Below are 20,077 nucleotides of genomic sequence, written 5' to 3' on the forward strand. Positions count from 1 at the left end.
CTTTCTATCTCCAACTTCTATCCATGTCCCCAATCCAGCTAGGGATTTTGCAGCTGTGGTGGCAACACCGCACATGCTCAGTTTTCAGGGAGATTTTATGCTGAGCATTTCCTCCCTATCACATCTGAGCAGCCCATGTGACTATAGAGTCACACATGTGAGCGTATACACTGTGGTAAATGACAGCCCACTCCATCTGCCTCCTCCATGCCCAATAACCAGCTAAACACAATGGGGGTGGGATATTACATGTACATTAATGGAGGATTCCCTTCCCTTCTATTCTACGACACAGGCTTGCAGGATTGTGACACAGCTTGTGACTGGCTGAAATCCACCCACACCAGGTTATTTCCACAAAATATTAAAAATTTGATTTCAAATATATATTTTTATGCCAATTTAAGATGGTTTATTGATATTGTTTATGAATTTTCAATCTGTATCACAGAGGCTGTTTTTTTTTTTTTGAACATGTGACCAGCAGCAGAGGACTAGAAGCTCTTCCTGCTTATGTCTCCCTGCAGCCAGGCAGGGAAAGGTTTGGGTCATGTGACAGCTGTATATAGATTAGAAAAAGGTACTTTGATGTTTTTTTTTTAAAAAATATGTACAGTGCCAACATCTACATACAAAAATAGAAGAGACAATGTAAAATAAACTGTGTGTGTGTGTGTATCACTTTAAAGCACGCTGAATGCTAATCAAAGCACTTATCAATAAATACAATTGTTAGCTTACAGTCCTGTTTACATTGTTGCATTTCCTTTGCTTTGCTTGACAAATTATACCCCATTTCACTTTCTTGGTGCTTAAAAGCATCTCCAAAGCCTCCATATAACTCTATCACAACACTTACTAATGGCAGAGTGGGGGATCAGCAGAGCTGGGGGTACTACTAAGCGGGGCACCGGAAGAACTGAGGGTACTACTGAGCCATGGATTCTCCTGAATAAGGGTACTAATGATCTGGGGATCTGCTGAGCAGGGGAACAAGGATCTGGGGATTTGCTGAACTGGGGTTTTACTACTGAGCTGGGGTTCTACTGAGCCCCTTTAAAACATAGAAAATCAACACACACAGGGCATTTGCCAAGCTTCAAAAACACACAAAAGAAAAACACTTGGAAGCAGTGGGCGCTTTAATGTGTGTTAAAATCGAAAAAAATGTAGGGGCAATGGGGTGCGACTTGTAATGCGATTTGGAACTGTCAGATCGCATGACAAATCACATTGATGTGAACGGGGGCTAACCCTATTATAGAACAAGTGTATGTGCACATGAAATACTAGAAATATGTTGTAGAATGTCACAAGAGTTATTTTATTTTAAAAAGATACACTGGCAATGTTGTCAGCTAATATTGATAAATAGACCTTTTTGTTTTCTTTTGTGTGCCACTTAGAACATGGCTTAGCATAATATTGCTGATGCCTTATTGCCAAGATAATGGCCAGCTGGCACCAAAATAAATGGATAGCTCTCTCTGGGTTTAGCTAATAGGGGACCAGTTTTTAAACTCCTAAATACAATGCCTTGCAAAAGTATTCGGCCCCCTTGAACTTTTCGACCTTTTGCCACATTTCAGGCTTCAAACATAAAGATATAAAACTGTAATTTTTTGTGAAGAATCAACAACAAGTGGGACACAATCATTAAGTGGAACGAAATTTATTGGATATTTAAAACTTTTGTTAACAAATAAAAAACTGAAAAATTGGGCGTACAAAATTATTCAGCACCCTTAAGTTAATACTTTGTAGCGCCTCCTTTTGCTGAGATTGCAGCTGTAAGTCGCTTGGGGTATATCTTTATTAGTTTTGCACATCGAGAGACTAAAATTTTTGCCCATTCCTCCTTGAAAAACAGCTCGAGCTCAGTGAGGTTGGATGGAGAGCATTTGTGAACAGCAGTTTTCAGTTCTTTCCACAGATTCTCGATTGGATTCAGGTCTGGACTTTGACTTGGCCATTCTAACACCTGGATATGTTTATTTGTAAACCATTCCATTGTAGATTTTGCTTTATGTTTTGGATCATTGTCTTGTTGGAAGACAAATCTCCATCCCGGTCTCAGGTCTTTTGCAGACTCCATCAGGTTTTCTTCCAGAATGGTCCTGTATTTGGCTCCATCCATCTTCCCATCAATTTTAACCATCTTCCCTGTCCCTGCTGAAGAAAAGCAGACCCAAGCCATGATGCTGCCACCACCAAGTTTGACAGTGGGGATGGTGTGTTCAGGGTGATGAGCTGTGTTGCTTTTACGCCAAACATAACCTTTTGCATTGTTGCCAAAAAGTTTGATTTTGGTTTCATCTGACCAGGGCACCTTCTTCCACATGTTTGGTGTGTCTCCCAGGTGGCTTGTGGCAAACTTTAAACAACACTTTTTATGGATATCTTTAAGAAATGGCTTTCTTCTTGCCACTCTTCCATAAAGGCCAGATTTGTGCAGTATACGACTGATTGTTGTCCTATGGACAGATAAGTTTAGAGGGACGGCCAGGTCTTTGTAGATTTGCAGTGGTCTGATACTCCTTCCATTTCAATATTATCGCTTGCCCAGTGCTCCTTGGGATGTTTAAAGCTTGGGAAATCTTTTTGTATCTAAATCCGGCTTTAAACTTCTCCACAACAGTATCTCGGACCTGCCTGGTGTGTTCCGTGTTCTTCATGATGCTCTCTGCGCTTTAAACGGACCTCTGAGACTATCACAGTGCAGGTGCATTTATACGGAGACTTGATTACACACAGGTGGATTCTATTTATCATCATTAGTCATTTAGGTCAACATTGGATCATTCAGAGATCCTCACTGAACTTCTGGAGAGAGTTTGCTTCACTGAAAGTAAAGGGGCTGAATAATTTTGCACGCCCAATTGGATTTGTCTTCCAACAAGACAATGATCCAAAACATAAAGCAAAATCTACATAGAAACATAGAATGTGTCGGCAGATAAGAACCATTTGGCCCATCTAGTCTGCCCAATATATCTGAATCCTATGAATAGTCCCTGGCCCTATCTTGTATGAAGGATAGCCTTATGCCTATCCCATGCATGCTTAAACTCCTTCACTGTATTTGCAGCTACCACTTCTGCAGGAAGGTTATTCCATGCATCCACTACTCTCTCAGTAAAGTAATACTTCCTCATATTACTTTTAAACCTTTGCCCCTCTAATTTAAAACTGTGTCCTCTTGTGGTTGTTTTTCTTCTTTTAAATATGCTCTCCTCCTTTACCGAGTTGATTCCCTTTATGTATTTAAAAGTTTCTATCAAATCCCCTCTGTCTCTTCTTTCTTCCAAGCTATACATGTTAAGGTCCTTTAACCTTTCCTGGTAAGTTTTTTCCTGCAATCCATGTACTAGTTTAGTAGCAATGGAATGGTTCACAAATAAACATATCCAGGTGTTAGAATGGCCAAGTCAAAGTCCAGACCTGAATCCAATCGAGAATCTGTGGAAAGAACTGAAAACTGCTGTTCACAAACGCTCTCCATCCAACCTCACTGAGCTCGAGCTGTTTTTCAAGGAGGAATGGGCAAAAATTTTAGTCTCTCGATGTGCAAAACTAATAGAGATATACCCCAAGCGACTTACAGCTGTAATCTCAGCAAAAGGAGGCGCTACAAAGTATTAACTTAAGGGTGCTGAATAATTTTGCACGCCCAATTTTTCAGTTTTTTATTTGTTAACAAAGTTTGAAATATCCAATAAATTTCGTTCCACTTCATGATTGTGTCCCACTTGTTTTTGATTCTTCACTAAAAATTACAGTTTTATATCTTTATGTTTGAAGCCTGAAATGTGGCAAAAGGTCGCAAAGTTCAAGGGGGCCGAATACTTTCGCAATGCACTGTAATTGATGTCATCAGATATCAAACCTTTTTTTATAACTACCACCAAATAAAACGTTTATTGTGCAAAATGTTAAAAAAATATATTTTAATTAAAAAAGGAACTCCCTCCTAGTTTACTTGTAACCCTTCATGGAGACACTCTAGCCGCCCACAGCCCCTTACTGTTTGCGGTTAGAAAAGTAGAACTGGGTGTGTGAGCTATAATCTCAGATTCCACTGCCAGTGAAATAAGAGATTGTGGCTATTCATACATGTGAAACCCCTTCTCGTTCCTCTAGGGTCCTACTCATTCAGGGATGGGGTAGTCCTGTTTTATTGATATCCTCTTTAATAGTATACACTGTGGTTCTCCACCTTTATGGTGGCCTCATCTGTATCAATGATTATTTGATCATTCATTCAATGGGACTAATCAGAGCACAAACCAGAGATCCTCCAAGTTCATTGATTTAGAAAATTCTTAATGGTTTTTCTATGTGTTGATGGTGGAATTTTGTCAGCCATTTCTCATCACTTGACCAAATATCTGCATGTGGGCAGCAGAGCCGGTTGTATTAAAGTAGAACTATAGATATAACTTTTTTTATTTTTTTTTTATTTTGGATAGAGCAAGGGAGGGTTATTACCCCTGTCAGATTTTGTTTTCCGCCATCTGTGTCCCATTTCCCTTTACTTCCTGTCCCATAGCCAAACAGGAAGTGGGAAGAAATTCCTGCAAATTAAGGGTATTCTTTTGGAACCCCCAGTTCACCAAAACTAGTGTCCCATTGGATGATTTCCACTCTATTACTTTTCTGGGGACAACCCAAAATTTGGGATTTTTCTTTTACTTTTTTACTGGTAAACCGCAAAATAGAGAGGGTGAATCTCCTTAACAGGGCATGGACAGCAATAAAAATTGACAAGCGTTCTAATCCCTCTGCAGAATATTTAAACATTTGTTTTTAATAGGTCACTATTTAATTTAACATTTTTAGTTAACCACACAGAACAATGTTGTGTTTGTTGAGATGTTTTAATATATAATTGCTTGTTTGCAATTATTCTTACCTAGATTGATCATCTTTATATTATAGTCATCTTTTGTTATTACCTTGTTTATTTTTGGCTGGAGACCCTGGCATCCCTCCCTGAACTTTGAGGACTTTTCCTGGTGACCAAACCATTCCCCTGCTATACTTTTTCACTTCAGACTGCTAAATACATAATGAAAACTAACAAAACCAGTTATCTTTTTCTACTGATAGCAAGTAGTAATTTCCCTCTTAATCCTATCCCATGATCTGACTTCTTTTTATTACAGAAATAGGAGAAATTGTCTTTGTGATACAGAGTCAGAGTAATTCTTTCCACAAGAAGAAAGCACAGAACCTACGAGAAAACATTCTGAAACAAGCAGCTGCAATTAGCAAGGTAGGTCTTATATAAATCCAACTTCTAGGTGTTAAAGTGCCCCTGTCACCACAGAGGCAAGGAGGTCCATTACACCTACTTTATCTACTTTTTGGGTGGTTGATTACCTACTCTCCACCACACACACACACACACACACACACAACACACTGTAGTTTCTCTTACTGATTTGTTCATCTAGTAGGGATGTACGAGCCGGTGAGAGAAACCACAATGGCTGGTGGGGGACATGTATTCTACATATGTGGACGTGTGGCAGAGCAGTAGTGGCCGGGAAAAAGCAATGCAAAAGCATGGCAACACACATGCTGGGGAAAAGCTAATCCATGCTGCTTCTTTTACAGGGAGGGCATTGTGTACGCTAAGCATACTGCTTCTTCTTTTACAGGGAGGGCATTGTGTACGCTAAACATACTGCTTCTTCTTTTACAGGGTGGACATTGTGTACGCTAAGCATACTGCTTCCTCTTTTACATGGTGGGCATTGTGTATGCTAAGCTAACTGCTTATTCTTTTACAGGGTAGGCATTGTGTCTAGTGTCCCTGGGTTAATAGGGTAATTTTAAGAATGGTTTAGAGCAGGGCTCAAAAGTTCAAGTCCTGCACTACTAGCCAGCCCTTAAGAGTTACTCGCCACAAGTTTCCCCACCAAACCCCTGCCCCGCCCCTAATTCTGCCCCTAAACACACCCTTGTAAATTATCTCATGAAATTACACTGTTTAAACGTTTAATGCAGAATAAGGTTACGAGAATAAATATTGACAACAACAATAACAACATGAAGCATAACAGTACCCATAAGTGCAGCCTCATCAGTGCCCATCAGTGTAGCCCAATCAGCGCTGCCTTATCAGTGCCCATCAGTGAGGCTTATCAGTTTTCATCATTGCTGCCTCATCAGTGGCCATCAGTGCTGCCTATTAGTGCCCATCGGTATACCATATCAGAGCCCATCAGTGCAGCACATTAGTGCTCTCTTATTTGTGCAGCCTCATTCATGGCCATCAGTGCTGCCTTATAATTGCCCATACGTGAAGACTTATCAGTGCACATCAATGCAGCCTATCACTGCATGGGGATCACAGGGAGGAATCGGGAGGAGAGCCGGCTGGATCACACAGAGAGAGGATCTTCCGTTGTGATACAGCTTGGATCTGAAACGACGGCCGTGTCAAACAAAGCCCCGTCTCCTGGACCGCTTCTATCATAGACAGCACACTCATAAAATTTCCCGGCATTGGACCAGTGTGCTATTTACCAGTCCACGTGGCAGGACTTTGTTTGACAGTGGCCAGCTGATCCAAGCTTTGTCACAGCAGGAGATCCTCTCTCTGTGAGGCTCTCCTCCCAACAGTTTCCTGGCTGATCGCTTCTGGCAGAAGCGGTGCAGCCTTTTTACAGGGCATTAGAGCGGCCTTGGGGGCTCCCTGCTCCCCGGCCCAGTCCGTCTCTGCTCCACACTCACCCTCCGCTTATTTCCATTTGCCTAATGCGAGCAGGCGAGTGGAAATTTTGAGGGCTGCTTTAGAGGATAGGATGATCACTCATTCTATAAAACTGTATATAATTGATGTAATAAACTTGTGTACTTAGTGCTTATTTTTCCTACCTAAGCTTTCCAGCACTTCAGTGTGTTGTACACACTAGTTAAAATGTATGATGTCAATATAGTATGTGCAGTGATGTAAACAGCTGCCTACCTATAATTTTTTTTAAAGTTTAAATACATACAGAGCTGTGCAAACGTTTTAGGCAAGTGTCAAATGCTGTAAAGTAAAAATGCTTTTACAAATATTTGTTTTAACTGTTTATTTTTATTAAAAACATCAAAATCAAATCAGTATTCTTTGTGACCACCCTGGCTTCAAACCAGCATCAGTGCCGGTTCACACTTATGCGATGCGGGAAGGCTGCGAATTCGCAGCCTGTTCCCGCATCGCAAACGCACCCTTGGCAGCTCACACTGCCATATGCGATATGCTGGGGGTGTCAATGAAATGTTAACGACACCCCCAGTTTGATCGCATATCGCAGTGCGATCTTTACAGTTTGCACAGGATGGATCGCACAAGTGTGAACCACTGTGCGATCCGATCCTGATGCGGCTAAAAAAAAGGGTCATGTGCGACTTTGCTGCGGGTGCAGTGCGAATTAAGCCATACAAATTGTATGGCTGAATTCGCACCGCACAGCCGATCGCATGTAATGAAGGAGCAGTGCGCTTCGATATTACATGCGATCGCCGCAGCCGCACTAGTGTGAACCGGCACTCAATTCTTCTTTTTAAAGAATCATGGCAGGTGTACGGTTCCAAACATCTTTGAGAATTAACCCCAGATCTTTAGATCTGTAAAATTAGGCTGCCTCAAATCCTTCTGTCTCTTCATGTAATCCCAGACAGACTCAGAGAGGTTGACATCAGGGCTCTGTTGGGGTCCTAAACATCCCTTCCAGAACTCCATGTTCTTCTTTACGCTGAAGATAGTTCTTAATGACATTGGCTGTATGTTTGGGGGCCGTTGTCCTGCTGCAGAATACATTTTTTAACATTGATCGTGACCAAATCTCTAACACCATTTGCAGAAATGTAGCCCCACTCTTACAAGGAACCTCCACTATGTTTCACTGTTGCCTGCAGACACTCATTGTACCAGCTCTTCGGTGAACAAACTGCCTCCTGCTACAGCCAAATATTCCAAATTTCAACTTATCGGTCCAGAACACCTCCTGCCATTTTTCTGCACCCCAGTTCCTATGTTTTTGTTCATAGTTGGGTCGCTTAGCCTTGTTTCCAGGGCAAAGGTATGGCTTTTTGGCTACAATGGTATGGCTTTTTGGCCACTTCTACTATGAAGGCCACATCTGGCCAGACTTCTAGACAGTAGATGGGTGTACCTGGGTCCTACTGGTTTTAACCAGTTCTGTGCTAAAGACACTACTAGACATCTTCCAATGTCAAAAGAAAAGTAAGCATGATATGTCTCATCTGCTGCATTAAGTTTCCTTGGCCAACCACTTTGTCCACGGTCCTTAACAATACCTGTTTCTTTTAAAGAGCTTCTTCAAAAGAGCTTGAACAGCATATCTTGAAACCTCAGTTTGTCTTGAAATCTTTGCCTGGGAGAGACCTTGCTGATGCTGTATAACTTCCTTGTGTCTTGTTGCTGTTCTCTGTCCTGCCATGGTTTATGACCTGTGGCATGGAACTGTCTTCCCATAAACTCACCTTAATAGCAAAAATAGCAGAGTTTGGCCCTTCCTCACTCCGTTTTAAGCCTCCTACACAGCTGCTTCTGCTTCAGTTAATGACTGTATTTCAACCTAGATATGAAATTGATGATCTTTAACACCTGCTTAGCATATTATGGATATTCCTACACCGGATTCTAATCCTACAAAATCCCTGCCTTTGTACAAGTGTATACGTATAAGGCTGGGCCATACATGATCCAATTTTCTTTCAGTTTTCTGTCAGATTTTCTTGAAATTTACCTTCAAGTATGTAGTTCGAAGGCCTGCCTAATTGGATACAAGTGAATGTGTTGTTTAGCTTTGACCTCACATTATGTGGTTTGTGGTAGATCTGACAGAAAATTGTACAACAAAAGTTGGACATGTATGGCCAGCCTAAGAATTGATGCTGGTTTGAAGCTAAAGGGTAGTCACACAAATATTGATTTAATTCAGACTGTTCTTCTGTTCGCTCACTTTGCATTTTATAAATTGATAACAATTAAAAATATTAAATGACATTCAAATATACTGTATACTCTTAAAGCATTTTTACTTTACCCCATTTCTTCACATCTGCCTAAAACTTTTGCACAGTACTGTATATATATTCATATACATTTTATATTAAAAAAAAAGTGACAATGCTAAATTTTAAAGTGCTGACAATATTACTACAAGTGCTGTTCATGTCTCCTTATGTGCCTGTAAGCTGCCAGTCTGTGATCTTATTGTAACACAGCATTCCGGTGATCACCCTTCCATATTCTCAATTCACAACCAGCTGCAACATTGTCCACATCAGGTTCCAGCTGTGCAATCCCCTTCATAATGTGTGTGAATCTGCTTTTGTTAAAAAAAAAAAATGCTACATCAGTGAAAATTTACCACACATGGGGACAGACAGTAATGTCTCTTTAAAAAAAACGCCAGTGCTCCGTCATGCCTACAAACACACCAAATGCTCAGCGCTTTGGGAACAAACGATTAAGATTACCCTCCGTTGGCATCTCACGCCCTCCAAGCTAGCTACATTCTACAAATCCTCCCCTCCACTTTGCTGGAGACAATGTGGGCATATAGGTGACATATACCATATCCTTTGGGATTGCACATTTCTACGCAGCTACTGGTCGGCCATATTTGCCATATTAGGGGAAATCGCTAACCTTACCGTGGCGCCATCTCCGGCCCTGGCCTTACTGAACCTCATGATTGAGACATACCCTCCTGAATCTAGGCACATCATTACCCATATACTCTTGGCAGCCAGGCTGAATATCACCGGACACTGGAAAAGTTTACATCCCCCAAACTGCAAGATGTCCTGGACATGGTGCACACGCACAGCTCATATGAATTGATGTTTGCCTCCAGTAGAGGGCACTACCAAAAATCCCTCTCCTTGTGGCAACCGTGGCTAACGTGGCAGCGCTTGTCTACCAGCCCTGCCCTTCCAAATCTCCATATGATGAACCCGTGTTTCTCTGTTACACTTTTGATTGTTACAGTTTACTGCTCATTATACCTGTTAAAGTTGATGAATTTCACTGCTTGGAACAATGTCTATGCACGACTTTCTCTGTTGTATTGTATAAATTTCAATAAAAAATTATTGCAAGTAAAAAAACGCCAGTGCATGTCAACGCATGATCATGCATGCACTGTATTCAGAAGAAAAGGTACCCGTCAGCTCCAGATTCCAGTAGAATTAATAATCTTTATTCCTACATATAGGTGGATAAAAACAGCTTACATGTTTCAGCAAAAAGCCTTGATCACAGCATATTTTTACAAATTAAAGACAACCCTATATAGACACTACACACCTCATTTGGGGGTGGATACTACAATAAAGCAATTAATTACATAAAATCAAGTCTAGTCAGTGAACAGAGAAAAAATCAACACTAGATAGTAACCACATGGTATATGACCCATTCTGGGGAAAGGAAGTATCACAAAATGTTAGATGTTGTCACCCATCTAGAAAACATTATTTTATAATATTATTTATCTAAACAACATTCCTCAGTGATACAAAAATGCCTCATACTAAAACATACTCCGAAAACTATAGCTATAGAAGATTACTTCAAAAATAAATCTATATCCCATCTGGAATTTATGCCAACAGGAATTCTAGTATTCATAGGAAAAAATCTACCAGACTTCCCTCTCAAAGAGTCTATAGTTGAGATCCTCTTCCCGAGGAATTTTTTAACCCTCTCAAGACCTTTTAAAATAAGAGTCCATGTTCCCTGCATGCACATTCTTAAAATGTTTAGAAACGTTTGACAGAGTCATATCACGAGAGTATGATGCACCGGTTTAATGTTCACTTGTTCTAACCCTAAGGGCTCTAGATGTACAGCCCACATACTGTAGGGCACATGTGGTACATTCTACCATACACTACATATTTTGTGCTGCAGTTGATAAAGCCACGAATGTTGAGCTCCTTGCCTGCAGAACAAGAAACAACAGACTTATTATTTCTTTCATGTTTGTTGCAAAAGAGGCATGTCTTTAAACCACATTAAAAGGAGCCATACGTATTTAACCAAGTATATTAGAGTTCAATGACTGAAATAAACTGGGGGATAGAATGTTTCAAGTGCCCCAGCACGCCTGCTGGAAAATCTGCACCCATTTGAATGGACAGGAATCAAGGCTTCATCAGCATTAAGGACAGGGTAAGTATTTAGATATGATTCCCTTAATTTGGCCATATTCCTGAGAAATAAGGTTACAAAAGTAACCGTTTTATTACATTATTCTTATGTTTATGTTAGCAGTTGTTTTATTGAGGAGTGTATTTCTACTCCTTTTAGAGGCAATAGCAATTGCTCTATTAATAGGCCAGTCCTGGTGTCCTCTCTCTTTAAAGTGTTTGTTACCCTAAAAAAAAAAAAAATAGAGATCCTGTTTCCTTAAAGCAGGTTAAACAGCACAGTGCTTGTGCTGTCTAACCTGCCCCTCAGGAAACTGTAAAAAACCTGGCTGATCCTTCCAGTTTCTGCCCTCCCCCTGTAAACTGACCACGGTATATCATGGCTGCTGAGCTCTGACACCGTGGTCAGTTTACATGCCTCCGTCATCTGCTGATTCTCCTTTCTGCTCTCCCTGCCTGTCAGCTCAGAGTCTGTGTCTTTGTCTCCTGGATCGGAATAGTAGAGCGGCCGGGAGTCACGCGACTATAGTTATAGCACAAAAAGTTAAGTAGAACTTTTGTCTCTAAAAAACACTTATACAGTGCAGGATGGGAGCTTAAAAGAGAGGGGCTTGCAGAAAAAAATATTTTTAGGATTACAAGCCCTTTAAGTCTGGAAGCAAAAATGTTGCATTCCTTTTTGAAGCTGTATGCACTGAAACAATTGCGCCGTGCTCTAACGAATGCTCCTACTGGAATTGATCGGATTGTGTAGGGTGACAGCTTGTAGCTAAAAGAAGAGAGTTGATAAATGTTAAAAGGTTATCCTGCCCTATGGATCTGGGTTATATGTTAGGTGTGTGCATCAGGCTGCTGCCCTCACTATGAACAGCCACCTGATGTTGGGGTCCCAATAGATAAATAAAAAGTGCTGGTGTGCAAGTGAGTAGTGGCACTGCCTAGGTGAAATAAATAAATAAATATGAATGGTGGTATAAAATAAAGTGTAAAAATGCCTCTAAGTTTATCCTAGGTGATATTCAAACCATATGTATAATTAAAAATATCAGCGGCTGCTCCAGATGACGTCAGAGTGACGAAACGCATAGGGTGGAGTCAAGCGTCGTTGCATCACTTCCGGTTCTTGTCCGTGGAACGCACAGACAATTCCCGACTTCCTTTTTGCAGTCTGACCGATGCCGACAGTCTTGTACTTATATGGAAGTGATTCTTATTTAATAAAATACAGTTTTAAGATACTGCACTATGGAAATGTTATTCTTATACACATGTGGAGCAACCCCTATTGAGTGAAAGCACGGGGAGAGGAGCCGGTTGTGAGAAAGACACCTATATAAAGCTGGTTAACCCGAACCAGGGGCCTGAAATCTGGTGAATGTAACCCCAAAGGGGGAGCACGAGTGAGAGCACTGTGAATTACCGCACAACGGGGGTGTGTTGCTGGACCTGGAGTCATGTAACGAGACTGGTTTTTGTTCTGGAGCCGCTGTCTTATTACAAAAAGACATTGCCTATTGTGTGGCACTCTTAAAGGGACAGTGGCGCTTTTGAACAACGGACTCTAAATAGGATATTGAGCACAGATGTACCACGGTTTACTACTATTATATGGAAAGAGTTGCCCCCCTTGCTGCTACATCTCACTGTTTATATGCATTTGAACTTTTTTGCACATTGCACTTACTTAAAAGGATCAATATATAGCACATAGTCACTTTAGTTTTTTGATGTGAATAGCATGTATATTCTATTTATTTAATTACATATTATAATTTATTGGCACTTATCACAGTTAATTCATTGATATATTGACACAGGTTTTACCACTAACATATATATATATATATATATATATATATATATATATATTTCATTGTAAAATTGCACAGGTTTTACCACTGATATTTTTAATTATACATATGGTTTGAATATCACCTAGGATAAACCTATCAAGACATTTTTACACTTTATTTTTTACCACCATTCATATTTATTAATTTCACCTAGGCAGCGCCACTACTCGCACACCAGCACTTTTTATTTAAAAGAAGAGCGTTACCAGCATACTCTTTCGGAAAAATGTATGTTTTTACACTGCCTATGATGTGATCACCCACCAATGTGACCTCAAGATATTTGATGATGTTAACATGGCTTTCATGGCTAAATTCCAGATTAAGAGGGTTATCATTAACATACGATCCAAAACAATAAGTCCACAAACCTACTGCCCTATACCAATGTAAGATCATCTATAAATGTGCCATACCATTTGATGGCTTCTGTATAAGCATTGGAATGGGAAAACAAGAAGAAGTTTTCCCACCAACCCATGTACAGATTGGCCAGGGAAGGTGAAAACTTGGCTCCCATAGAGAGGCTCCCCTGCACTGCAAATAATACGCTTGGTCAAAAATAAAATAATTATGTTGTAACAAAAACAAAACCGACAGAACCAAAAATTCCTTTAGCTCTGCACTATAGGTACTATAGTTGTGCAGGTGAAAAGGGAGAGCCTCAAGTGCCAAGTCATGTGGAATACATAAGTACAGGGACTTGACATCCAAAGTAGCCCACACAAAGGTCTCCTGCCACTTGATGTCATTCGTATGTAATAGAAAAGTAGACGTATCCCTAATATAACCTGGAAGCCTTTTGACCAAGGGTTGCAGGTACTGACCCACCCATACCCCAAGTTACTCAAGCAGGGAGCCTATGCCTCCAACAATCGGTCGTCCCTTGATAGGGATCTCGCCCTTATGAGCTTTAGGTAAATGGGGAAAAACGGGGTAACTGGAAACTCCACCATCAGGTAATCAGCTACCTTCAATGTCAATACACCCATCTCTTTTCCCATATCTAGATGTTGAGATAGTTGTTTAAATATTTTGGTGGGATCTGACTTTAAGGCACAGTATGTGAAAGTGTCACTAAACTGTCGTATGGCCTCCATCCTAGATTCCTCAGAAGAGAGGATTACCTCTGCTCCACCCGTATCTGCTTCCCATATTACTATATCCTTTCTCTTTTTTAGACGTGTGAGGGCTTCCCTTTCAGATTTGTTTAGGTTATTTTTAACAGGGCTGGAGTTAGTGACGGATTTACTCTTCAATGCACGCACTGTGGTGAGAACCTTAAACAAAAAGTATCTTATTGGCTTAATCACTAGGTTAAAAACAAAGAAAAAAGAAGTCTGGGGAAATACAGCAAATGCAGCCAGCACATTTTAAGGACTGGAAACCTGCAATATATTACACTTTTTTGAGAGGTTATAAACTCTTTAGGGTGCACTTATTTTAAACCATACATCTCAATTTAAAAAAATCCTAATGCGTGCAGTAATTTCATTACCATGTATTAGATACTAATTTATCAATTACCTTTTTTGTTTAGCTCACTATAGGTTATACGTCACTGATCTGCTAATTTTACTGTGTTCATGTTTTCATATAGAAGTTTGTTAGGTATTCTGCAAGTAAAAACAAATTCACACATATAATTGGGGTTTTGTTCCGAAAGGTTTTGCTAGCTGGTGTTGAATCGGAAATAAACTGAGCTATATTCTTATTCTATGGAATTTGGTTTGGAATTAGCCTCGCTAATTTTGTAGGTGAGGTAATGCATATGATCTGGACTTTCTAGATAGTAACATTACTTACTGGTGTCTAGGTTGAGATAAACAGATCCAAATTCTACAGAGGTCTGTCTTTTGGGGGGTCTGGGCTTTCTTGTTCCCACCAGCGCCCAAAAAAACAATGTTTTGTATGATCTTCTTTTTGGCTATATCCTCCTGAATTGGAAACAACATCCTTCGCTTTCCCAGGTCATTGGATATATTAATAACTGGCTCAAACTTAAAATGATATATAGCTGAGCCTGCTCCCCTAAATTCTATACATTTTGGCAGTGATGGCTGAACAAATATGAGGTATCCCCAACTGACACTCACTATTTTCCCAGGCTGACTCTTGATCTGTTGTAACCTGTACCTATTTTATCCAATGATATGGATAGCTTGTGGGGGAGCCGATTTCCCCCCAGGATGATATTACATTGGTTATTTTTATGGACATAATTTATCCCTTGATTGAATTTAGATGCAGGGAACTTTGGTATTGCACAAAGTATGTGTGTGTGCTATTTTTTAGGATTGTGTAAGATCTAAACTAAAAATAAAAACTGTCTGGGAGTTCCCTTACCAGAACTAACATCTTTGCATTTGAGCCGTCTGGAGTGATGCATCTCTTGTATGTCTGCAATAAAAAACCTTGAGCTGGGTTCACGCTAAACCGCTGCGCTTTGGCCGCAGCGCAGTGTATGTGCTGTTTTCTGTGGGTTAGCTGCACTTTCCTGTAAACTTCTACTGTGTCCTGCGGTTTTGGAGCATTTTCTGAAAGCGCATAAAAAGGCCTGCATGCATGACTTTTTGTGCACTTTCAGAAAGGGCATAAAAACCCCAGGACATAACAGAAGTCTATGAAAAATCGGAGCTTAACCACACAAAAACTCTGGGTACGCTGTGCTGCACCAGCATTGCAGCCAAAGCCTAAAGTGATTGTAAAGTCTAATTTTTTTTTTCCCAAAAAACAACAAACATATTATACTTACTTCCTCTGTGAAGTGGTTTTGCACAGAGCAGCCTGGATCCTCTTCCTCTCGGGTCTCTCTTCGACTGTCATGGCCTCTTCCTCCCTTTGAGTGCCTCCACAGCACTCAAGCTGAGCCGAATCACAACTCTGTGTATCCATTCAGACATGGATCTACAATTCGGCCCCGCCCCCTCTCCTTATTAGCTAACTGGCTTTGATTTACAGCAGCAGCACGAACCAATGGCACCACTGCTGTGTCTTAGCCAATGAGGAGGGGAGTCCTGGATGGCTGAGACAGTCGTGGACATCCCTGGATCCAGAGGGGGCTCAGGTAAGCATTAGCGGGGCTGCTGCACACAGAAGGTTTTTTCTATCTTGATGCATAGAAAAACCTTCTGACTTTACAACTCCTTTAATGGGCAGTGTGAAAATGCCCTTAAATCACACATTTTTTGTTTTAATGGTAAAGTTCCACTTGCTCATGTGTTACTATTGAGTGTGTATAATAATAATAAAAAAAAATAAAAAAAAACTGAAAAAGAGCCTTTCAAATAAAAGCAAAAATATCAGTTCATTAGAAAATAAGACTTTTTATATGTTAACTCTATGTAGAAAAGGCAACAATGCAGTATTTATGCATGTGTGATGGGAAAAATGTCAACTCGAAATAATGATTGCATGTGAATTAACTCTAAAATGGGTATGTTCAAAGGTCTGTGTTTATTTCCAGTCAATATACTAGTGTTACTTTTTGTTGTATTTTTGCCAGAGCTTAACCGAGGGTCAAACTCAATTTCGTTGCAGGCCGCAATGTATGATTGCCCTCAAAGGGCCGGTTGTAACTAGGGTATGCAATGTACAAAGTTCTGGAATGTACAGAGTGCAGGGTTCAGGAGTACCCTACATACAGAGTACAGAAGTAAGTGGTGCACTATATACAGTGTTCAGGGTTTAGGGGTGCACTACAGAGTTCATGAGTGCACTGCATATTGAGTTGAGGGTTTATGGGCATGCTACATACACCGTGCAGAATTTAGGGGTGCGCTGTGTACAGAGTGAAGGGTTTAGGGTTGCACAGCAACCCCAACTCCAACCCCCTTCCCCAAAGCTTCTTCGCATCTCTACTTTCTCCTACCTGGCCCTGCTGTAGTACCTCCCTGTGTAGGTGACTTTACCTTGCTTTGCATAGAGATTATTCTCTCTCTGTCTGGGGATCTGTGCCCACTGTGCCCCGCAGTGAGTGCGTGCCGAGATCTGTTACATCCGGGAGCTGCTGAGCACAAAGGTGCTCTGTGTAAACACAGAGGGCTTCTGTGTTTACAAGTGACAGTGGGGAGTGGGAGCAGAGAACGAGAGCTGTTCTCGCTGCAAAACTGAATGTGAGGGCCACGTAACAAGACCTGGTGGACCGTGTGTTTGACATATGTAATTTTAGCTGATGGCAGAGGCGACGCTACCACCAGTGACAGAGGAGAGCTTTCCACTTTCTTTTGTGGAATCGCTCCTTGCTGGATCAGAATGCTGCTGAATTTTTCTCCCTAGTAGGGGAGGATCAAGGAAGTGGCATCTAATTGGCCCTGCTAGCAAAGAAACAATTATAGAGGTTGGCAAGCCATCTCCTAACATACCCTGAAGGTAGAAGTTTGTCACCAGCATTAAGTTGGCTCCAATGACATCCGCCTTAAAGCATTTGTTACTGCAACACTTCATATTCCTGATATGTGCCTGCTGTACCATGTACTTGTATTAGAAAATATTATGTTCTTTTTGTATTGTTTCCTTTGTGTAAAAGCCCTGGTGTTCCTGCCAGTCCCTCTGCTTTCCTATTAAAAAATGACCACACTAAGCAGAAGAACACATTGTGGTCAGTTCTCTAGCTATAAATAAAAGAAAAAATAAATATGTGCTAGTGATTCTTAATTAGTGAAGCTGCTCAACGCTAATACCCATGATACCAGGTACCAAGTGAATATATAAACAATGTTCATAAAAATGTGATAATTAACTATAAAACATTATTAAAAATAAACACACCATGATATGTGTTAACAAGTGCACCTCCAAATAATGAAAGCGAAGGTAAATCAAAAGTAAATACAATTTATGGGACTTTTTTTGAGTATGAAAGTACTTTGTGTGCTCTCCTCCAAAGATCAGACTTGTCCTGACAAAATGTGTTGCCTTTCATTTCTATTTTAAACAGAATTGATTGTTTTATAAGGTGACCCTTTCCAATCATTTTAATTGTTGAAGCTTAAAATGGTTGTAAGGCCTCAATGTTTTTCACCTTAATGCATCCTGTGCATTAAAGGAAAAATCCTTCTGTGCTGCAGCCTCTTTTTCTTACCTGTGCCTGATCCGATCCAGTGATGTGCACGAGCTCAGTGGCTCCAGCCGCTGTCTCTCTCCTCATTGGACGGATTGATAGCAGCAGGAGCCCATTGGTGGAACTCGGGAGTGAGCCCACACGGGTGCCTCTAGGGAAAGTGGCTTTCCGTGGGGGGACCCCCAAAGAAGAGGATCAGGGCTTCTCTGTGCAAAAATCCTTGCACAGAGCAGGTGTGTAGTAGGCATGTTTGTTATCTTTATTAAAAAAAAAAAAAAAATAACACAAGGGTTTACAACCCCTTTACTGTCGGTTCACACTAGGGCGACACGACTTTGGGCGACTAATGCAGTCGCCCGTGCACGGCGACTTTGGCGCGGCTTGCAACGACTTCACATAATGGCTTGAGTCGCTCCTATTAGAACGGTTCCAATTGCACAGCAAGTCGCCTGACAAGTCGGAACAGTATGAACTGGCACTGAATCACAGTATGTGCTGAGAGAGGATCTGTAAATAAAGATAAATGGCTACAAAGCAGAACAAGGTTATAAAAAAAACATCTGAATCCTTCCTGCTTGCAGTTTTCACTATCTGGAAGTTCATTAAAAACAGAATTTTTTAAATCAAGGCAATATCATAGAGACCAGAAAAGAAAATATCATATTGTAGACTGGCAAAGCCAAATGCCCAAATCTCCGGAAAGAGCACAGTGGTGTTTCAATCCACATTTCAGCATTACTTGAGCATTTTAGGATTCTAGCATTTAGTTTAGGCTAAAACTTATACCTCTACTTTGCACAAAGTGCCTCAAACCTCTGTATTGCTGTATGTACACAGTGCCTCAAACCTCTGTATGACTTGCAAAGCCTCTTTAAGGTTTACATTTTAAGATTAACAAGTGTTAGGGCTCTTTCACACGGATCCGTGCTGCTCAGCAGGGATCGATCCGCCGATCCCCGCTGAGCCGGCAGATGACAGCTCCGTCTCTGCTTGCAGTGCGGAGAGGGAGGTGTCACAGGTCCCGCTGCTCTCTATGGGGGATCGGATGAGAGCGGACCGTCTGTCCACTCTCATCCAATCCGATCCCTGAACGGATAGAAAAATAGGGTTTCCATCCGTCCAGATTTCACAGACAGGATTGGATACGGATGGCAGCGGGTGTCAGGGGAGGTGTCTCCGCTGACATCCGCTGCCCCATAGAGCTGCATGGAGGATCCGATCAGATCCATCTAAAAAACAGACAGGCGGATCTGAGCCCTTAAGCTGTCCACAGTCTGATTGCACAATTTACTGAGGTTAGATTAATGATACTTAAATAAAAATATCTTACAATCACCAAGAAAATTGCATGGAAAAACAGATCATTTAGTTCAGCGTTACAATCTGCTTAGGTCTAGCAAAATATGTTCTTAATTATCTAATAAACAATTCACAGGACCACATCAAAATTGTATTCATTGTAAGTGAGTCCACATTTCATTTCATCTCTGCTTTAACTAGCTGAACTGTTTTAGGTAGCAGTTGCTGTATATTACAACACCTGCGCCTCTTCACTGATTTTTTTCCTATTCATTGCCCTCTTTAACATAGACATCACTTATAAATTCAGGATATTCACATACAGATATGTAAGCTGCCCACACACTACTGTTTGCATCATCTACTAAGGTTAGGCTGAATGGCACTTGAAAATATGAAATGAAAATATCTTGATATGAATAGGGTATACGATATGTTTATAGGAAAGCTGGTCACAAATGTTATACATTCTCTTTTAGATTTACCAACGTTGTGTTATAAGAGCCTTTCTAAACAATACATCCAGTCATTCAGCTGAATGGATCCTTGCACAGCATTGTTGTCAGTAAATCTTTTGAGAGATTGTACAATTACTGTAGTTTGTGAACTGTGGCCAGCTTAACCAATTATTTATGAGTCAGCTTTGACAACATTACTTTTTCAGTTTTAATTAATTTAACAG

At 40.7% G+C, this 20,077-nt stretch overlaps 1 protein-coding gene across 1 annotated transcript in view; it reads left to right on the plus strand.

Annotated features, from left to right (window-relative positions):
- The window catches only part of B3GLCT (beta 3-glucosyltransferase), a 1,154,157-nt gene that overhangs the window by 367,259 nt on the left and 766,821 nt on the right, over positions 1–20,077 (plus strand). The window contains exon 4 of the mRNA XM_082244867.1: positions 5,166–5,275. Coding sequence (XP_082100993.1) covers positions 5,166–5,275 — 110 coding nt within the window. The remainder of the gene's footprint in view (positions 1–5,165; positions 5,276–20,077) is intronic.

This window comes from Pelophylax lessonae (assembly GCF_965119305.1).
Source record: "Pelophylax lessonae genome assembly, chromosome: 2".
Classification (NCBI taxonomy): domain Eukaryota; kingdom Metazoa; phylum Chordata; class Amphibia; order Anura; family Ranidae; genus Pelophylax; species Pelophylax lessonae.